At 66.4% G+C, this 21205-nt stretch overlaps 1 protein-coding gene across 1 annotated transcript in view; it reads left to right on the forward strand.

Annotated features, from left to right (window-relative positions):
• Positions 1 to 20396, forward strand: part of MUC5B (mucin 5B, oligomeric mucus/gel-forming) — a 35893-nt gene extending 15497 nt beyond the window's left edge. Inside the window, exons 26-51 of the mRNA XM_082342195.1 lie at positions 13 to 169; positions 482 to 610; positions 777 to 924; positions 1049 to 1092; positions 1167 to 1364; positions 1596 to 6863; positions 9672 to 9725; positions 11409 to 12119; positions 12260 to 12441; positions 12719 to 12890; positions 13659 to 13906; positions 14297 to 14483; positions 14761 to 14986; positions 15071 to 15249; positions 15320 to 15389; positions 15624 to 15724; positions 16016 to 16047; positions 16324 to 16504; positions 16903 to 17007; positions 17102 to 17139; positions 17560 to 17676; positions 18065 to 18151; positions 18264 to 18386; positions 18572 to 18617; positions 18787 to 18895; positions 19559 to 20396. Of these exons, the coding sequence (XP_082198321.1) occupies positions 13 to 169; positions 482 to 610; positions 777 to 924; positions 1049 to 1092; positions 1167 to 1364; positions 1596 to 6863; positions 9672 to 9725; positions 11409 to 12119; positions 12260 to 12441; positions 12719 to 12890; positions 13659 to 13906; positions 14297 to 14483; positions 14761 to 14986; positions 15071 to 15249; positions 15320 to 15389; positions 15624 to 15724; positions 16016 to 16047; positions 16324 to 16504; positions 16903 to 17007; positions 17102 to 17139; positions 17560 to 17676; positions 18065 to 18151; positions 18264 to 18386; positions 18572 to 18617; positions 18787 to 18895; positions 19559 to 19781 (9135 nt within the window). The 3' untranslated portion in view covers positions 19782 to 20396. The remainder of the gene's footprint in view (positions 1 to 12; positions 170 to 481; positions 611 to 776; positions 925 to 1048; positions 1093 to 1166; positions 1365 to 1595; positions 6864 to 9671; positions 9726 to 11408; positions 12120 to 12259; positions 12442 to 12718; positions 12891 to 13658; positions 13907 to 14296; positions 14484 to 14760; positions 14987 to 15070; positions 15250 to 15319; positions 15390 to 15623; positions 15725 to 16015; positions 16048 to 16323; positions 16505 to 16902; positions 17008 to 17101; positions 17140 to 17559; positions 17677 to 18064; positions 18152 to 18263; positions 18387 to 18571; positions 18618 to 18786; positions 18896 to 19558) is intronic.
• Positions 20397 to 21205: the final 809 nt, after the last annotated feature.

The following is a 21205-nucleotide window of genomic DNA, read 5'->3' on the forward strand; positions in this document are numbered from 1 at the left end:
CCCCCCACCCAGGTCGACTCCACCAGGTACTACGAGGCCTGCGTGAGCGACGCGTGCGCCTGCGACTCGGGGGGCGACCGCGAGTGTTTCTGCACAGCCGTGGCCGCCTACGCCCAGGCCTGCCACGAAGCGGGCGTGTGTGTGTCCTGGCGGACCCCGGACATCTGCCGTGAGTCGGGCTCTGTCCACGGTGGCGGGATGAGGTGCGGCTGCACCAGCTCTGGGGCCTGACGGGCACGCATGCACACATAAGAACACGTGACATGCGTGTACTATACACATGTGCTCACGTTCGTGTGCGTACAAACCAGACAGACAGGTCGCCCCCAAATGGGATGGCTTGGGGGGGATGGGAGTTCTGAGTGCAGGGCTGAGAAATGAAACTGGAATTCGGGGGGCAGGCCCTGAGACCCCTTGGATCTGGGAGGAGTGAGGTGACGGGGCCCGGCGGGCGCCCACAGCCTCTCTCCCCCTTGCTCAGCCCTGTTCTGCGACTACTACAACCCACAAGGGGAGTGCGAATGGCACTACCAGCCCTGCGGGGCCCCCTGCCTGAGGACCTGCCGGAACCCCAGCGGGCATTGCCTGATGGACCTGCCAGGCCTGGAAGGTGAGGGCAGGCTGTCCGGGGGAGGCCACGCCTCGTCGCCCCAGCACGGGCTCCTGCCTCCCCACGCCCACCCTCGGGACACGGGGACAGAGACGGGTGGCGGCCAGGGCAGCCCCACCGCCTGGCCTGAGAGGGGAGTCTTCTCCCTGCCCTGTGCCCGCCCCAGGCTGCTACCCAAAGTGCCCGCCCAGCAAGCCGTTCTTCAATGAGGACGAGATGAAGTGCGTGGCCCAGTGTGGGGGCTGCTATGACGAGGACGGAAACTACCATGATGCCGGCACCAGGGTCCCCACGGCGGAGAACTGCCAGAGCTGGTGAGCCAGTGGCGGAGCGGGGGTGGGGTCTGGGGGGACATGGGGCGGGCACGGGGCGGGGCCAGGCGGGCACAGTAAGGCCCGGGCCCTGCTGGCCCTCAGCTCTTCTCTCTCCCCCTCCCAGTGACTGCACCTCCAGAGGCCTCCAGTGCACATACAGCCCCGCGGGTAAGCAGGGGCCTGTTGGTTTGAGGGCTGGGGGCTGGGGGCTCTGAATGAGCCCTGTACCTGTCCGTCTCCAGCCTGTACGTGCACCTACGAGGGCAGAACCTATGCCTACGGGGACGTCATCTACAACACGACTGACGGGCTGGGCGCCTGCCTGATTGCCATCTGCAGAGACAATGGAACCATTGTCCGAAAGGCCGAGGAGTGTCCTGGAACCCCGTCCCCAACGCCCTTCACCTTCACCAGCACTGCGGCTCCGCCCTCCACCACAGGTAAGCCTGGCAGACACACCACTGGTCCTGCCTCACTCACCAGAGCCCCTGACCCTGGTGATGGTCTGGGTGCCAAGGGAGAACCCAGTGGGCACCTGGTACAGGTGTCCTGGGTGCAAAGGACGGCCCGGGCCCAACGCTGGGGCAAGGGGACATGAGTCGCCCCTCCTTGGGGGGTGGCTGGCAAGGACGCAGAGGGAGCTGACGGGGACCCCGGCACTCCACCCGCAGGCGCGGTCCCCACGCCCTCCACCGTGTGTGTGCAGGAGCGCTGCCGCTGGTCCGACTGGTACGACAGCGGACGTCCAGAGCTGGGCATGGGAGGGGGAGACTTCGAGACATTCGAGAACCTGAGGCAGAGGGGCTACCGGTTCTGCCCGGCCCCAGCGCATGTCGAGTGCCGGGCCCAGCAGTTCCCGGATATGCCTTTGGAGAAGCTGGGCCAGAAGGTGGAGTGTGGCCAGGCCCGGGGGCTGACCTGCCTCAACAGCGAGCAGAACCCCCCGCTCTGCCACAACTACGAGCTGAGGGTCCTCTGCTGCGACTACGTGCCCTGCAGCACCAGCCCGGCCCCGGGCACCAGCCAGCGGCCATCCTCCCAGCCCCTGCCCACCTCCACCCAGACCACACCCACCAGAGGAACCACCCTCCTGTCCATGGCGCCCTCCGCCTCACAGACCCCATCTGCCAAGCCTGCCTCAACCGTGACCCAAGTGGGCAGCAGCTCTGTGGTCCCGGCTACCACCACGTGTGAGCCCCGCTGTCAGTGGACGGAGTGGTTTGACGAGGACTACCCCAAGTCCGAGGAGGCTGGGGGGGACGTTGAGTCCTACGACAAGATCAGGCGTGCGGGAGGGGCCGTGTGTGAGCAGCCCCAGGGCATAGAGTGCCAGGCCGAAAACTTCCCCGACGTTAGGCTGGAGGAGCTGAATCAGCGCGTGCACTGTGACGTCAGCTTCGGCCTGGTCTGCAGGAACGACGAGCAGGTGGGCCTGTTCAAGATGTGCTACAACTACAAAATCCGCGTGCTGTGCTGTGGGTACGGCCACTGCGGGGAGCCCACGTCCCCCACTGCCACTGCCACCTCATCCACTGTCACAGCCACCACTGTGGCCACCTCTACAGCCACCATTGCCATCACATCCACTGCCACAGCCCCCACTGCCACCGCATCCACTGTCACAGCCCGCACGGCCGCCACCTCCACAGCCCCCACTGCGGCCACCTCTACAGCCCCCACTGCCACCACATCCACTGCCACAGCCCCCACTGCCACCGCATCCACAGCTACAGTCACCACTGTGGCCACCTCTACAGCTCCCACTGCCACCACATCCACTGCCACAGCCCCCACGGCCACTACCTCCACTGCCACAGCCACTACTGTGGCCATCTCTACAGCCACCACTGCCACCACATCCACTGCCACAGCCCCCACTGCCACCGCATCCACTGCCACAGCCACCACTGTGGCCACCTCTACAGCTCCCACTGCCTCCACTGCCACAGCCCCCACGGCCACTACCTCCACTGCCACAGCCACTACAGTGACCATCTCTACAGCCCCCACTGCCACCATATCCACTGCCACAGCCCCCACTGCCACCGCATCCACTGCTACAGTCACCACTGTGGCCACCTCTACAGCTCCCACTGCCACCACATCCACTGCCACAGCCCCCACTGCCACCACATCCACTGCCACAGCCACCACTGTGGCCACCTCTACAGCCACCATTGCCACCACATCCACTGCCACAGCCCCTATGGCCACCACCTCCACAGCAACCACTGTGGCCACCTCTACAGCCACCATTGCCACCACATCCACTGCCACAGCCCCTGTGGCCACCACCTCCACAGCAACCACTGTGGCCACCTCTACAGCCACCACTGCAGCCACCTCCACTGCCACAGCCCCCACCCCCATAGCCCCCATGTCCCCCACTGCCACTGCCACAGCCACCACTGCCACAACCTCCACTGCTACAGTCACCACTGCAGCCACCTCCACTGCTGCCATTGCCACAGTGGCCACCTCTGCTGCCACAGCCCCCACGTCCCCCACTGCCTCCAGCACCACCACCGCTGTGTCACCAGCCACGCAGCCCAGGACACGGCCAGGGAGCACAGGGGTGACCAGGTCCCCCACCAGCAGTGCCACACCAGCACCTTCCCTTTCCACGGGACTGACAGCCCAAGTGACATCCTCGAGGCCCAGCCACACAGGCACGCTCCCAGTGTCTGCCACGTCGGTCCTCCCGACTCACACAGCCTCAAGGGGGCCGACCCCGGCGTCGGTGATGACGCAAACCTCCACGTCTCAGCCGTTGACGGGAACAGCAGTGGGCAAAACGGGCACCACCTCCACTGGCCCGCTGTCCACCTCGCACCCTGAGACCAGCATGCCGGGAACCCCAGTGTCGACGGGCACCACCACGTGTGAGCCCCGCTGTCAGTGGACAGAGTGGTTTGACGAGGACTACCCCAAGTCCGAGGAGGCCGGGGGGGACGTTGAGTCCTACGACAAGATCAGGCGTGCGGGAGGGGCCGTGTGCGAGCAGCCCCAGGGCATAGAGTGCCAGGCCGAAAACTTCCCCGACGTCAGGCTGGAGGAGCTGAATCAGCGCGTGCACTGTGACATCAGCTTCGGCCTGGTCTGCAGGAACGACGAGCAGGTGGGCCTGTTCAAGATGTGCTACAACTACAAAATCCGTGTGCTGTGCTGTGGGTACGGCCACTGCGGGGAGCCCACGTCCCCCACTGCCACTGCCACCGCATCCACTGTCACAGCCCACACGGCCACCACCTCCACTGCCACAGCCACCACTGTGGCCACCTCTACAGCCACCACTGCCACCACATCCACTGCCACAGCCCCCACTGCCACTGCATCCACTGCTACAGTCACCACTGTGGCCACCTCTACAGCCACCACTGCCACTGCATCCACTGCCACAGCCCCCACTGCCACCGCATCCACTGCTACAGTCACCACTGTGGCCACCTCTACAGCCCCCACTGCCACCACATCCACTACCACAGCCCCCACTGCCACCGCATCCACTGCCACCGCATCCACTGCCACAGCCCCCACTGCAGCCACCTCCACTGCCACCGCCCCCACCCCCATGGCCTCCACGTCCCCCACCACCACTGCCACAGCCCCCACTGCCACAACCTCCACTGCTAGAGTCACCACTGCAGCCACCTCCACTGCTGCCATTGCCACAGCAGCCACCTCTGCTGCCACAGCCCCCACGTCCCCCACTGCCTCCAGCACTACCACCACTGTGCCACCAGCCACACAGCCCACAACATGGCCGGGGAGCACAGGGGTGACCAGGTCCCCCACCAGCAGTGCCACACCAGCGTCTTCCCTTTCCACGGGACTGACAGCCCGAGTGACATCGAGTCCCAGCCACACAGGCACGCTCCCAGTGTCTGCCACGGGGAGCCTCACATCTCCCCCAGGGTCCACAGAGCCCACCGTCCCACGGAGGGCCACATCGGTCCTCCCGACTCACACAGCCTCAAGGGGGCCCACCCCGACGTCGGTGACGATGGAAACCTCCACGTCTCAGCTGCTCACGGGAACAGCAGTGGGCACAACGGGCACCACCTCCACCGGCCCGCTGTCCACTTCGCACCCTGAGACCAGCATGCCGGGAATCCCGGTGTCGACGGCCACCACTGGGGCCACCACCAGCCAGGGCACAACCAGCTGTCAACCCAAGTGCCAATGGACAGAGTGGTTTGACGTGGACTTCCCCACCTCGGGGGTCAGGGGTGGAGACATGGAGACCTATGACAATATCCGGGCCGCGGGCGGCAAGATGTGTCAGCAGCCGCAGAAGATTGAATGCCGGGCGGAGAGCTACCCCGAGGTGAGCATCGATCAGATCGGGCAGGTGCTCAGCTGCAGCCTGGAGGTCGGGCTGGTCTGCAGGAACGAAGACCAGAGGGGGCAGTTCACCATGTGCTTCAACTACAACATCCGTGTGTACTGCTGCGATGATGTCCGGCACTGCCCCACCACGGCTACCCCCTACCTCACCTCCACCACACTGCCCGCCACCAGCAGCTCCACAGCCACGGTGCCATGGCCCTCGACCTCTGCCACGACCCAGACCCAACCCACCTCCACCGCACCGCCTGCCACTGGCAGATCCACGGCCACAGTGCCAAGTCCCTCGATCTCTGCAGTGACCCAGACAGGTGCCCCCACCACGGCCCCTCCAACTGCGCACATTCACGAGACCACCTTCGGGACCACCCTCCTCCCCACCACCGTGACGCCCAACACTAGGGCTACCACCTACACCCGCTCCCTGCACCCCACAGCCTCTCCTCAGGTCACAGAGCTCCCCACCAGGCCCTTCGAGACCACACCCGGACCCCCCAACACGACACCCAGCACAGGCCACGCCACCTCCAGCACAGGGGCGGGCACCAGAGCCTCCGTATCCACCCGCATGCCTGAGCCCAGCACCTCCTCACTGGGCACCACCCTCGGCTCCTCCATGGCCACCTCCACAGCCACGGTGTCCTCGCAGAAGACCCACACCTCCAGCACCCCGCTGGTCACCACGTCCCCAGAGACCGGGTCCACGGCCTGTCAGCCTCGCTGTGCCTGGACAGACTGGCTGGACCAGAGCTACCCGATGCCGGGGGCCTCTGGGGGGGACTTCGAGACCTATGCTAATATCCAGGCGGCCGGTGGGGCCATCTGCCAGCAGCCTCTGCAGCTGCAGTGCCGGGCCGAGGCCCTGCCTGAGGAGGCCCTGCAGGATCTGGGCCAGGTGGTGCAGTGCCGGCTGGAGGAGGGTCTGGTGTGCCGGAACCGAGACCAGAGTAGCCTGATGTGCCTCAACTACCAGATCCGCGTGTTCTGCTGCGACCACAGCCACTGCCCCAGCCCCGCCAGTCCCACGTCCACCACGCCGGCCCCCTCACCCTCCACCATCAGCACCAGCACTGGCAGTCTGTCATCGAAGGTCACCACCCAGACGCACCTCTCCTCCCCAGGGACGATCAAGAGGGTCTCCACCCCCACAACTCTGACAGGTCCCTTCTCCACAGGGACCACCCAGAGCATCTCCTCCACCACCCGTATGACAGGTCCCTCCTCCACGGGGACCACTAAGAAGGTCTACACCTCCACCAGTGTGACAGGTCCCTTCTCCACGGGGACCACCAAGAGGGTCTATGCCACCACCAGTGTGACAGGTCCCTCCTCCACAGGGACCAGGCAGAGTGTCTACACCTCCACCCGTGTGACAGGTCCCTTCTCCACTGGGACAACCCAGAGGGTCTCCAGCCCCACCACTCTGACAGGTCCCTCCTCCACGGGGACCACCCAGAGGGTCTCCACCCCCACCCGTATGACAGGTCCCTTCTCCACGGGGACCACCAAAAGGGTCTATGCCTCCACCAGTGTGACAGGTCCCTCCTCCGTGGGGACCACACAGAGTGTCTACACCTCCACCAGTGTGACAGGTCCCTTCTCCACGGGGAACACGCAGAGTGTCTCCACCCCTACCACTCTGACAGGTCCCTCCTCCATGGGGACCACCAAGAGGGTCTCCACCCCCACCCGTGTGACAGGTCCCTCCTACCCTGGAACCACCCAGAGGGTCTCCTCCCCCACCATTCTGACAGGTCCCTCCTCCATGGAGAACACCCAGAGGGTCTCTACCACCACCCCTCTGACAGGTCCCTCCTCCACGGGGACCACCAAGGGGGTCTCCACCACCACCCCTCTGACAGGTCCCTCCTCCACGGGGACCACCAAGGGGGTCTCCACCACCACCCATGTGACAGGTCCCTCCTCCACGGGGACCACGAAGAGGGTCTCCACCACCACCCCTCTGACAGGTCCCTCCTACCCTGGAACCACCCAGAGGGTCTCCTCCCCCACCATTCTGACAGGTCCCTCCTCCACGAGGACCAGCCAGAGGGTCTCCACCCCCACCCCTCTGACAGGTCCCTCCTCCACGGGGACCACCCAGAGGGTCTCCACCACCACCCCTCTGACAGGTCCCTCCTCCACGGGGACCACCAAGGGGGTCTCCACCACCACCCATGCGACAGGTCCCTCCTCCACGGGGACCACCCAGAGGGTCTCCTCCGCTACCACTCTGACAGGTCCCTCCTCCATGGGGACCACCAAGGGGGTCTCCACCACCACCCATGTGACAGGTCCCTCCTCCACGGGGACCACCAAGAGGGTCTCCACCCCAACCCGTGTGACAGGGCCCTCCTCCACGGGGACCAGCCAGAGGGTCTCCACCCCCACCCCTCTGACAGGTCCCTCCTCCATGGAGACCACCCAGAGGGTCTCCACCACCACCCCTCTGACAGGTCCCTCCTCCAGGGGGACCACCAAGGGGGTCTCCACCACCACCCCTCTGACAGGTCCCTCCTCCACGGGGACCACCAAGGGGGTCTCCACCACCACCCATGTGACAGGTCCCTCCTCAACGGGGACCACCAAGGGGGTCTATGCCTCCACCAGTGTGACAGGTCCCTTCTCCACAGGGAACACGCAGAGTGTCTCCACCCCTACCACTCTGACAGGTCCCTCCTCCACGGGGACCACCAAGAGGGTCTCCACCCCCACCCGTGTGACAGGTCCCTCCTACCCTGGAACCACCCAGAGGGTCTCCTCCCCCACCATTCTGACAGGTCCCTCCTCCACTGGGACCAGCCAGAGGGTCTCCACCCCCACCCCTCTGACAGGTCCCTCCTCCATGGAGACCACCCAGAGGGTCTCCACCACCACCCCTCTGACAGGTCCCTCCTCCACGGGGACCACCAAGGGGGTCTCCACCACCACCCCTCTGACAGGTCCCTCCTCCACGGGGACCACCAAGGGGGTCTCCACCACCACCCATGTAACAGGTCCCTCCTCCACGGGGACAACCCAGAGGGTCTCCTCCGCTACCACTCTGACAGGTCCCTCCTCCATGGGGACCACCAAGGGGGTCTCCACCACCACCCATGTGACAGGTCCCTCCTCCACGGGGACCACCCAGAGGGTCTCCACCCCAACCCGTGTGACAGGGCCCTCCTCCACGGGGACCACCAAGGGGGTCTATGCCTCCACCAGTGTGACAGGTCCCTTCTCCACAGGGAACACGCAGAGTGTCTCCACCCCTACCACTCTGACAGGTCCCTCCTCCACGGGAACCACCAAGAGGGTCTCCACCCCCACCCGTGTGACAGGTCCCTCCTACCCTGGAACCACCCAGAGGGTCTCCTCCCCCACCATTCTGACAGGTCCCTCCTCCACGAGGACCAGCCAGAGGGTCTCCACCCCCACCCCTCTGACAGGTCCCTCCTCCACGGGGACCACCAAGGGGGTCTCCACCACCACCCATGTGACAGGTCCCTCCTCCACGGGGACCACCCAGAGGGTCTCCTCTGCTACCACTCTGACAGGTCCCTCCTCCATGGGGACCACCAAGGGGGTCTCCACCACCACCCATGTGACAGGTCCCTCCTCCATGGAGACCACCCAGGGGGTCTCCACCACCACCCCTCTGACAGGTCCCTCCTCCACGGGGACCACCAAGGGGGTCTCCACCACCACCCCTCTGACAGGTCCCTCCTCCACGGGGACCACCAAGGGGGTCTCCACCATCACCCCTCTGACAGGTCCCTCCTCCACGGGGACCACCAAGGGGGTCTCCACCACCACCCATGTGACAGGTCCCTCCTCCACGGGGACCACCAAGAGGGTCTCCACCACCTCCCCTCTGACAGGTCCCTCCTACCCTGGAACCACCCAGAGGGTCTCCTCCCCCACCATTCTGACAGGTCCCTCCTCCACGAGGACCAGCCAGAGGGTCTCCACCCCCACCCCTCTGACAGGTCCCTCCTCCACGGGGACAACCCAGAGGGTCTCCTCCGCTACCACTCTGACAGGTCCCTCCTCCATGGGGACCACCAAGGGGGTCTCCACCACCACCCATGTGACAGGTCCCTCCTCCACGGGGACCACCAAGAGGGTCTCCACCCCAACCCGTGTGACAGGGCCCTCCTCCACGGGGACCACCAAGGGGGTCTATGCCTCCACCAGTGTGACAGGTCCCTTCTCCACAGGGAACACGCAGAGTGTCTCCACCCCTACCACTCTGACAGGTCCCTCCTCCACGGGGACCACCAAGAGGGTCTCCTCCCCCACCATTCTGACAGGTCCCTCCTCCACGAGGACCAGCCAGAGGGTCTCCACCCCCACCCCTCTGACAGGTCCCTCCTCCACGGGGACCACCAAGGGGGTCTCCACCACCACCCATGTGACAGGTCCCTCCTCCACAGGGACCACCCAGAGGGTCTCCTCTGCTACCACTCTGACAGGTCCCTCCTCCATGGGGACCACCAAGGGGGTCTCCACCACCACCCATGTGACAGGTCCCTCCTCCACGGGGACCACGAAGAGGGTCTCCACCACCACCCCTCTGACAGGTCCCTCCTACCCTGGAACCACCCAGAGGGTCTCCTCCCCCACCATTCTGACAGGTCCCTCCTCCACGAGGACCAGCCAGAGGGTCTCCACCCCCACCCCTCTGACAGGTCCCTCCTCCACGGGGACCACCCAGAGGGTCTCCACCACCACCCCTCTGACAGGTCCCTCCTCCACGGGGACCACCAAGGGGGTCTCCACCACCACCCATGTAACAGGTCCCTCCTCCACGGGGACAACCCAGAGGGTCTCCTCCGCTACCACTCTGACAGGTCCCTCCTCCATGGGGACCACCAAGGGGGTCTCCACCACCACCCATGTGACAGGTCCCTCCTCCACGGGGACCACCAAGAGGGTCTCCACCCCAACCCGTGAGACAGGGCCCTCCTCCACGGGGACCACCAAGGGGGTCTATGCCTCCACCAGTGTGACAGGTCCCTTCTCCACAGGGAACACGCAGAGTGTCTCCACCCCTACCACTCTGACAGGTCCCTCCTCCACGGGGACCACCAAGAGGGTCTCCACCCCCACCCGTGTGACAGGTCCCTCCTACCCTGGAACCACCCAGAGGGTCTCCTCCCCCACCATTCTGACAGGTCCCTCCTCCACGAGGACCAGCCAGAGGGTCTCCACCCCCACCCCTCTGACAGGTCCCTCCTCCACGGGGACCACCAAGGGGGTCTCCACCACCACCCATGTGACAGGTCCCTCCTCCACGGGGACCACCCAGAGGGTCTCCTCTGCTACCACTCTGACAGGTCCCTCCTCCATGGGGACCACCAAGGGGGTCTCCACCACCACCCATGTGACAGGTCCCTCCTCCAAGGGGACCACCCAGAGGGTCTCCTCCGCTACCACTCTGACAGGTCCCTCCTCCATGGGGACCACCAAGGGGGTCTCCACCACCACCCTTGTGACAGGTCCCTCCTCCACGGGGACCACCTCCAGCACAGGGGCGGGCACCAGAGCCTCCGTATCCACCCGCATGCCTGAGCCCAGCACCTCCTCACTGGGCACCACCCTCGGCTCCTCCATGGCCACCTCCACAGCCACGGTGTCCTCGCAGAAGACCCACACCTCCAGCACCCCGTTGGTCACCACGTCCCCAGACATCGGGTCCACGGCCTGTCAGCCTCGCTGTGCCTGGACAGACTGGCTGGACCAGAGCTACCCGATGCCGGGGGCCTCTGGGGGGGACTTCGAGACCTATGCTAATATCCAGGCGGCCGGTGGGGCCATCTGCCAGCAGCCTCTGCAGCTGCAGTGCCGGGCCGAGGCCCTGCCTGAGGAGGCCCTGCAGGATCTGGGCCAGGTGGTGCAGTGCCGGCTGGAGGAGGGTCTGGTGTGCCGGAACCGAGACCAGAGTAGCCTGATGTGCCTCAACTACCAGATCCGCGTGTTCTGCTGTGACCACAGCCACTGCCCCAGCCCCGCCAGTCCCACGTCCACCACGCCGGCCCCCTCACCCTCCACCATCAGCACCAGCACTGGCAGTCTGTCATCGAAGGTCACCACCCAGACACACCTCTCCTCCCCAGGGACGATCAAGAGGGTCTCCACCCCCACCACTCTGACAGGTCCCTCCTCCACGGGGACCACCGAGGGGGTCTCCACCCCCACCCGTGTGACAGGTCCCTCCTCCACGGGGACCACCCAGAGCATCTCCTCCACCACCCATATGACAGGTCCCTTCTCCACAGGGACCACCAAGAGGGTCTATGCCTCCACCAGTGTGACAGGTCCCTCCTCCATGGGGACCACCGGGAGGGTCTACACCTCAACCACTGTGACAGGTCCTTCCTACTCTGGGACCACCCAGAGGGTCTACACCTCCACCAGTGTGACACGTCCCTCCTCCAAGGGGACAACCCAGAGGGTCTCCACCCCCACCCGTGTGACAGGTCCCTCCTCCACGTGGACCACCGGGAAGGTCTACACCTCCACCACTCTGACAGGTCCCTCCTCCACGGGGACCACCCAGAGGGTCTCCACCTCAACCACTGTGACAGGTCCCTTCTCCCCTGGGACCACCGAGAGCATCTCCACCCCTAGTCCCTCTGCCTTCCCGGGGTCCCCACCCATGACCACCAAGCCAGGCTTGCCCAGTGTCTCTCCTACGGGTCCCCTTTTGACTTCCCCCATATCGACCGCCTCCTGGTCCCCACCCACCACCTCTTCCTGGTCCGGGGTGGCCTCTGGCAGCCCGGGGACCTTCTCCATCTCCACTGCCTCTCCCAGCCCCACCACAGCCTGCCTTTGCCACGCCTTCGGAAAGTTCTTCCTACCAGGTGAGTGGAGGAGCCCGCCCCCTCCCTGCAGACCTGCAGCCTGGACGCTGGGTCCCGCGGGCCGTGTCCATGTGCCTGCATGTCCGGGGATGCCCTCCTGTCCCCCCTCCCTGGCTGACCCAGTGTCTCTGTATTCGTAGGGGACATCATCTACAACAAGACCGACGGAGAGGGCTGCCACTTCTTAGCCATCTGCAACCAGCGCTGTGACATCGACCGCTTCCAGGGCGCCTGCTCCACCCCCTCACCCTCGGGGACCTCGGCCTCTGTTCCCCCAGACACCCCAGTTCCCGGCTGCGATCGCATCATCCCACCCCGACAGGTGTGTCCCCCGCCTCCTCCCTGAAGCGCCAGGCCCTTCTGTGTGCACAGGGTCTAAGGCGCCCGTCAGGGTGACGGCACAACCCCAAGCCCCTCGGTGACCGCTCCGCAGCTCGCTTGGCTGGAGGGAGGAGCGCGGGGTCTGGCCTGGTTAGCACCGGCCCAGCCAGGAGGCGGGGGCAGCCCTTCCCAGGCCGAGGGGGTCCTGAGGCTGTGGCAGCGGCAGTGAGGGTGGGTCTTGCAAGCCCACCTGGTGAGCGCTCTGCCCTTCTCTCCAGGTGAATGAGTCCTGGACCCTAGAGGACTGCACAGTGGCTCGGTGTGAGGGTGACAACCGTGTCGTCCTGCTGGGGCCGAAGCCGATGGGTGAAGTCGTCTGCGTGAACGGGCACCTGCCCGTGAGAGTGCAGAGCGGGGATGGGCCCTGTGACTACAGCTACGAGTGCCAGTGTGAGAGCCCGCCTCTGGGGGCGGGGGGGGGGGGAGGGGATGCGCCGCCAGGCATTTGGGACACGCACACGTCCCCCATGCCCGATGCCCGGGATCGCTGAGCTCACCCCCCATCAGGCTTGGCAGTTTGAAGGGAAGCCGGGGGTTTCTGAGATCAGGGAGAGGAGGGAATCGTAACCTGAGGGGTCCTGAGCAGATTTCCCCATGGAGTAGCATGCAGGAGGGGGTGGTCTTACAACCCCCCGGGGGTCCTGGGGCAGCTAAAACGAAGGACCACAAACTGGGTGGTTCAAAACAACAGAAAGTGATTCTCTCCCAGTCCTGGAGACCAGAAATCCAAGATCAAGGTGTCTGCAGGACCAAGCTCTCCCCAAAACTTTAAAGGAGGGTCCTGTCCGCCCCTTCCAGACTTGGGGCCTCAGGCGCCCCGGGCTGTGGCCGCATCCATCCAACCTCTGCCCCAGTCATCACGCGGCTTCCTCTCTCTGTCTCTTCTGTCTCTTAGAAGGACACCTGTCATTGGACTTAGGGCCACCCTGGTAACTCAGGATGACCTCACCCCATGATCCGTAACTTAATCACAGCTGCAAAGACCCTTTTCCCAAAGGAGGTCACATTCGCAGGCTCTGGGTGGACGCGTTTTCGGGGCCCCCATCCAACCTGCTATACCCATGTCATAAACGAGAGGACTGAGGCCCTGGGGGCTGAGTGACTCCCCAGGGTGGCAGCTCTGGGTGGCACTGGGTGAGGCCCGTCCACACCCCCCAGGCTCCTGCAGCGGCTGGGGGGACACCCACTACGAGACCTTCGACGGCACCTCCTACTCTTTCCTGGACAATTGCACCCACGTCCTCATGCGGGAGATCCGGCCGCGCCACGGCAACCTCAGCATTCTCCTGTACAACCACTACTGCGAGGCCGCCGCCAGCTGCCCCCGCGCCCTCGGCGTCCACTATGAGTCCATGGACATCGTCCTCACCACCACCCCTGGCGCCGACGGGCAGGAGGAAAGCCTGGTGAGTGCAGGCAGCAGAGCGGCACTGGCCTGTCCCAGCCTGGTTAGGGAAGGCAGGGGCCGGCAGAGGCCCGGGAGCCCTGGTGCACATAGAGCGCATCTCCCCCGCGCAGAGGGCAGCTCCCATGGGGCCTCAGGGCAGGCAAAGGGCACACTGCGACCTGGGGCCCCAAGCACAGTGACTCCTGAGCAGGGAAGAAGCGTGGGGAGTGCCCGTGGCCAAGAGCACCCTGGGACCCAAATGCGCCGACTGTGACCCCAGGCCCAAGGGGGCATCTGCGCTTCGGGGTGCAGATGCCGAGGAGGGGGCCCAGCGCCCAGCAGGCAAAGCCCCAAAGGCCAGCCCGCTGCCCCTCGGCCCAAGTCACGGGTTCCCCGGTCACGTCCCCAGATCCTGTTTGGCCAAATGCGGGTGAGGCAGAGCTTCAGCAAGAACGGCCTGACCGTGACGGCGACGGGGGCCACCGAGATGAGCATCGAGATTCCCGCCGTCGGCGTGAGAGTCATCTTCAACGGGCGGGTCTTCCAAGCCCAGCTGTCCTACAGCCACTTCAGCTACAACACCGAGGGCCAGTGTGGTGAGCAGGGACCCGCAGGACGCCTGCTGGGGGAGCGAGGGGCCGGGCACCACCGCTGCGGGCACATGCCCCCAGGCGGCCCCGGCTCTTGACCGCCTGCCCCCCGCCACGGATGCCCCCGCCACAGATTCCCACCTGCTCCCCGTGCCACCTGCCCCGGGCAGGAAGCAGTGTTTCATAGCTGACTGGCTGCCAGGGAAGTCGGGGGGATGGAAGGGGAGAAGAGGATGGTCCAGTGCCCCCCACCACAGTGAGGCGCCTGCCCCGCCCTCCCCAGGCACCTGCACCAACAGCCGCAGGGACGACTGTCGCCGGCCTGACGGCACCACGGCCCCCACCTGCCAGGACATGGCCCAGTCCTGGCTGGTCCCCAACAGCAGCGGGGAGGGCTGCTGGGCACCGACCGGCCTGCCCCCGACCGCCAGCCCCCTGTCGCCGGCACCCAGCACACCCACCTCCACTCCGTGCCCCCCGGAACCCCTCTGCGAGCTGCTGCTGAGCCCGTGAGTCCTCTGCGTGGGCTGGGCGGTCAGGCGCAGCCACCCCGCGGGGCGTCCGCCCTGGCCTCTGACCGGCCCTGCCTGCAGGGTCTTCGCCGGGTGCCACGGCCTCATCCCGCCCGGCCCGTTCTTCAGCACCTGTGTCAGCGACAGCTGCGGGCCCAGCCGCCCTGAAGCGCTCTGCCAGAGCCTGGAGGCCTACTCGGCGCTCTGCCGCGCCCGGGGCGTGTGCCCCGACTGGCGCAACGCCACCAGCGGGCTGTGTGGTGAGTCGGGTGTGGCCGCCGGGGGCCCTGGCCTCCTTGGCCCACCTGACACCCGTCTGTGTGCCCGCAGACCTCACCTGCCCGCCCACCAAGGTGTATAAGCCGTGTGGCCCCATGCAGCCCAAGTCCTGTGACTCCAGGTGAGCCCAGCAGACGGGGACGGGATAGGACAGTGGGGACAGCAGGCCTCCCAGGCCTGCCTGAAGGGTCTGGGGGGACCCAGGAGGAGACCCACAGAGGGTCCGAGACCCCAAGCCCCAGATCTCAGGGTGCCCTTCCCCGGCCCTGACCTCCGACCCTGGACTTCAGGAGTGACCCCAGCCCCCCACCATGCCCACTGCCCTCCTCCTCAGACTGCCCTGGTCGCCTTGCAGGAGCCAGAGCCCGGAGAGCAGGGGGCTGGCAGAGGGTTGCTTCTGTCCCGACGGCCACATCCTGTTCAACTCACACACGGACGTCTGTGTGCCCGAGTGCCGTAAGCAACCCCACACCTGGGCCCTCCCCAGCCCCGCAGAGCGGGATGGGGAGGGCCACGGGGCGGGCAGACCCCGGCCTGGGCCCGTCCCACCCAGTTCTGCCAGCGGTGCAGGGTGGGCTTGAGCCTTCCTGAGCCCCCTCCTAAATGACCCCCCCCCGGAGTTCTCCGGAGGCTTCTGTCCCCAGCAGGAAGAAGAGGCCTCTGTTGGGGGGAGGGGGTGGCCAGGCCTGCTGGGCCCCAACCCCAGCACTCCCAGTGACCCCCTTTCTCCCCGTTCTTCCCTCCCAGCCTGCGTGGGACCAGATGGGTTTCCCAAATTCGTGAGTGTTCTGCACACAGCTTCCTGACTCCTTGCTTGAGCAGACGGAGGGAGGGGGTCCCCATCTCAGGGCGGCAGCTCTACCCGGGCCAGGGAGGGGCTGGTGTGGGCACCCCGGCGTGAGCCGCATCACCGGCACACGCCTGCTCCAGAGAGGGGGAGGCTGAGCGCTGAGCCCGCATGCTGAGGGCTGGGGCCTGACCCGCTGCTGGACGCAGCCCCAGAGGCCGGGGCACCACCCAGGAGCCCTGGGGGACCCTGACCTGGTCTGTTGCAGCCCGGAGAGCGGTGGGTCAGCAACTGCCAGTCCTGCGTGTGTGATGAAGGCTCCGTGTCGGTGCAGTGCGTCCCTGTGCAGTGCGAGGCCCGGGACCAGCCACAGGAATGTGGCTGGGCCGGCTTCGTGGCCCAGACCAGGCCCCTGGCCGACAACCCTTGCTGCATGGAAACTCTGTGTGGTGAGACCTGAACCCCAGTGGGCCGGGTGGAGTGGTGAGACAGCAGAGGACGGTGTTGGGCACAGGCCACCTGGCCGGCAGGCCTGCAGGGCGGAGGAGGTTTGCAGGGTCCTAGCTGGACTTGGCTGGACCACGAGGTGGGGAGGCCTCTTGGGCCTTCATTTTTCCACCTAAAAATGACGCTGATGACCTCTGGTGTGCCCTGGTACCACCCAGGGTCTTGGGGAAGACCGGGGAGGTGACAAAGCGTGGGGACCCAGAAGGGCAACAGAGAGCCGTCAGCTCCCATGGAAGGGGGATCTCTTTGGTCCAGTGTGGGTAGATGTTACCCTGGGAACCAGAATAGCCAGAGGACAGAGGGCAGGGACACCCCAGGCAGCCCCCCAACTCTCCCGCAGTCTGCAACACGAGCACGTGCCCCCAGAGCCCACCCAAATGTAGGCCGGGAGAGGAGCTGGCCTGCACCCAGGCGGAGAACAGCTGCTGCCCCACCTTCAGCTGCCGTGAGTCTCTGGGGTGGGGGTGGGGCCGGGGGGGGTGGTCTGAACACTTCCTTCCGCTGCCTGGGCAGGTCCTCAGCCCTCTCTTTCCTTCCAGGGCCTCAGCTGTGCACCTACAACGGCACCGTCTACGGGGTAAGGGCTCAGCTAGGCCGTCAGGGTAGAGCGGAGAGTGGGTCCGGGGCTGGGCACACCCGCCTAGGGATGCCCCGTGTCCACTCCTTGTCTCCCCACGCCCAGCCCTATCCAGCCCCTCCCGCCATGACAGCAGGTGAGTCGAGGCTCTGGGCCCTTTACAGGCACCTTCTGTAGAGAGCCTCTGGGAGCTTAGCTCTCCCAGCAAGAGCTTCGGGGCAGGACTGCACCCTCCCACCCCTCCTGCCTGCCCGGGGCCCCTGCCTGCCCTGGTCTGTGCTCAGCCAGGGGGCACATCCGTAATCCCATGTGAAGAGCAGAGAGACTGCTCTGTGGGCCTCACCGACACGGGGAGAGGTCCTGGCCCTGGTGCCCCTTCAGGGCCCTCAGTGTCACCTCCCCTCACCCTGTCCACTGCAGGTCGGTGCAACCTTCCCAGCGGTCATTCCCTGCCACACGTGCACCTGCCTGTCCGTGGACACCCGTGACCCGACCGTGCAGTGTGAGGAGGAGGCCTGCAACGCCACTTGTCCCCAGGTGAGGCCGGCCTCCGGGGCAGAGCCAGGCCCCTAGGGCAGCCCCCAATCACCACACCCTGGGGTCCAGGAAGGGTCTCCAGCTCAGGCTTCACTGGGGCTTTTGTCTTCCCAAAGGGAGGGAGTGAAGCAGGAGGATGGTGGAAGGGGTCTTGGGCGAGGGGCAGGACCTGCAGGCTGCTGGGATCAGGTTCCCGGAGGGCACAAGCGCAGAAGGTGCTGGAAGCAGGGGTGAGGCTGAGAGGGGCACTGCGGCAGGGCGGGGACACCGCCTCACAGAGGAAAGGCGCTGCTAGGGAGGCCCTGGGCCCCTGGGACGTGGGCAGGAGAGCAGGAGGGCTGAGGAGCCAGGCTGGGGGTGAGGGACGTGACCACCCCTCTGCCCCCAGGGCTTCCAGTACTCGAGGGTGGCCGGGCAGTGCTGCGGGGAGTGCGTGCAGACAGCTTGCCTCACGTCCGACGGCCGGCTGGTCCAGGTAAGGGGGGGCTCAGTCTCAACCCCCGCGCCCCAGAGACCCTCCCCGCCAGCTCCTCTCTGCCCACCAGATAATCCTCAACCCGGCCCCCACTCTCCCCCTTTTATTTCAGCCCAACGAGACCTGGGTCAACAGCCTCGTGGACAACTGCACGTTGTACCACTGCCAGGCTGAGAACGGGCCCCCGATGCTGACCCCGACGCCCGTCGCGTGCCCGGACGTGTCCAGCTGCAGGGTGTGTGTCTGGGGCTCAGGCCCGCCCCGGAGGCCCCGCCCATGCCCAGAGCCACACCCACCCTGGGGCCCCGCCCACACCGCCTAGGGAGACCCCGCCCACACCGCCTCGGGAGACCCCGCCCACACCCACCCCAGGAGGCCCCGCCTGCCCCAGCTCGCCCTCTGTTCCCCCTCCCCCCGCAGGGCATCCTCAGGAAAATCGGCTGCTGCTACTCCTGTGAGGAAGTGGGTAAGTCGAGGCCCGCCTTCCCGCCCCCCAGCCCCGCCCAGCGCCGCCCACTGACTCCTCCCGAAGCCAACTCCGCCGCCAGAACCCGACCCTGAGCGGGAGGTTACGTGGGGGTGCGGCGCGGGCGGGGACCTCACAGATCCGCCTCCACCGCCTTTCGTCTGCCCAGACTCCTGCCAGGTACGCGCCAGCTTGACGGTCCTGCGACACCGGGGCTGCGCCACCCAGGCCGCCGTCAGCGTCCCCTTCTGCGAGGGCTTCTGCCCGGGAGCGTCCCGGTGAGCGGCCCGCGCCTCCCCCGCGGGACACACGGGGACACCACCCGGTGCCCCACGTGTCCGTGTTCCTGTCCCTGGCCGGACACCTGGAGCTGGGGCTGGGGCTGGAGGTCCCAGCTTGCTACAGGAAGGAAAGAAGGGCCGCCCCAACAGGGCTGCACCAACCCTGGGGCCTTCCCTAACCCCCAGAGCCCGGCCTGGGAGAGCTTGGCTGGGCCACGTGGGGCAGGGCACCAGGGCTACCCCCCAAAGGTCAGAGTCCACGTGCAGGACGGGCAGAATCCGGGGGGACCAGACTGTTAGGGCAGAGCTGCTGGCAGAGCCCCGCCCCATCCCCGATGCCCGCGGGCTGCAGCCAGCTGTGAGCAGACCGGCGGGAAGAGGCAGGAGGATGGGTCCAGGCCTGGCTGGAGGGCCCCGGGCAGGTTCCTGGAGGAGGGGTCTGACAGGGTCAGCAAGTCAGAGGAGCTGCTTGGGGAAAGAACGGGGGCCTGGCTGGGGAAGGTCGGGGTTCCAAGTGACCGAGAGCGCTGCCCGGGCCAGTACAGAGCAGCCCCGAGCGCTCAGGGAACAGGCACAGGGCCGCTGTCTCCCGACCCCCGCGAAACCAGGAGCCGGGCAGTTGTGGCAGGTGGGCAGGTCCTGAGGGCCGTGTGTCTGCAGGTACTCCACGGGGGCCCGGGCCACGCAGTGCCCGTGCGTCTGCTGCCAGGAGACCAGGGCCCACCAGGAGGTGGTGACCATGCAGTGTCCCAACGGGACGGCCTTCCAGCACACCTACACCCACGTGGACGAGTGCAGCTGTGGCCCATCCTGCGTCTCCTCGGCCCAGGCTCCCGAGGACAGCACCCCCACCTTCCCAATCTATGGGTCCACCGCTGTCTGACGCATTCTGCGCCCCCCTCACACGCCCACCCCACCTGGAGCCAGAACACGCAGCACCCGACCACAGAAACCGCAGGAGCCTACGCACACCTCCTGTGAATACCACTGCCCCCGCCCACTTTACACCTGCCCCAGGTGAAACCCAGGCCCTGGAGGGTGACAGCGTAGTGGGGGTCGGCTTGAGGAGGACCCCAGGCGGGGGGCGCCTGCCCTCAGAGCCCCTCCTGCCTGCTTTGGCCACCTGCCTGGCCTTCGGGACCTGAGCCTCATCCGAAACACAGGCACCCACTCCACCCAGGCTCACCCCCGTCCTGGGGTCAGAGGGACGCCCCGGAGAAAACTGCACACCCACCACTGTGCTGCTCCCACGGCGGGCCTGTGTGCCCCCCACGGCCCCTCGAAGCCCCGTGGCGCACAGGTGCCCGCTGGCTACACCTCCTGCAGCTGAGCGCACACTGAGGCCTGTCCAGGCAAGGCCGGCTACCTGCTCACGTCTGGACCGCGGCCTGAGGCTACGAGGGCCAAGGGACGGGCCCCGGCGGGGTCGGCACCCCACAGCACCCCCTCTGCTCACCCAGCCCCAGTCTTTGAAAATAAACAGCGAACATCACATACACTTCCTGGTCCTGGCGGCTCTCTCCTCCATGTGTGGGCGGGGCTGTCCAGAGCCACACCCCTGGGGGACCCCCGGGAGGGACAGGCGGGGCAGGAGGCAAGAGGCCCCCAGGGTCAGGTCTTGGGCTGTGGGAGTACTGGCCAGAGTCAGGGGTCATCCGAGGGTTCAAACATGCGGGTTTTATAAGGAAGTTGGTTCACAGCTGCAGAAAAGACCGGACAAGCCAATGGGGGGAAGCCCCCGGGGGGACACGGAGGGCATCAGTGTGGGAAGCACTCCCTGCGCCTCTGCGGGGCATTTCCTTCAGGCACTTGTCGCACGTCAACTTGCTGTGCATCTGACCTTCGCTTCTCTCTCCACCGAGGGCAGCCGTTGCTGCCTTTCTCTTCTGCTGCATCCAGAGCGGAGAACACTGCCAGCACAGGATGGGGTGGGGCGAGCGGGGTGCAAGGGTGGGGCGGTGCCCCCCGCTTGAGTGTCCACATGGGCAGGGGCAGCTACGAGAGGGCGGGGCTTCCACCGGGGAGGCAAAGGCGCTGCTGGCCGGGGCCAAGGAAGCCTGGCGAGCGTGTGCGGGGCGGGGGGCTTCTGGGGCCTCCTGCATCATGTGACCTGCCTCTGCACTCTGTGTGCGTCTGCCCACCCAGGGAATGGCAGCCACAGTGATTTACATTGTCCCCCGTGGGCTGGGGTCCTCAGCTCCCGGGGAAGGTGGGCCTGTGGTCTCTTTAGTGGCCTTTCCTACTCACGTCACCGAGGTCTGGTCAGGGCAGGCCACCCTGGGACTGGGCCGGAGATGGTCCAGGAGG

Source organism: Balaenoptera borealis (genome assembly GCF_965194805.1).
Source record: "Balaenoptera borealis genome assembly, chromosome: 11".
NCBI classification, from domain to species: Eukaryota; Metazoa; Chordata; class Mammalia; order Artiodactyla; family Balaenopteridae; genus Balaenoptera; species Balaenoptera borealis.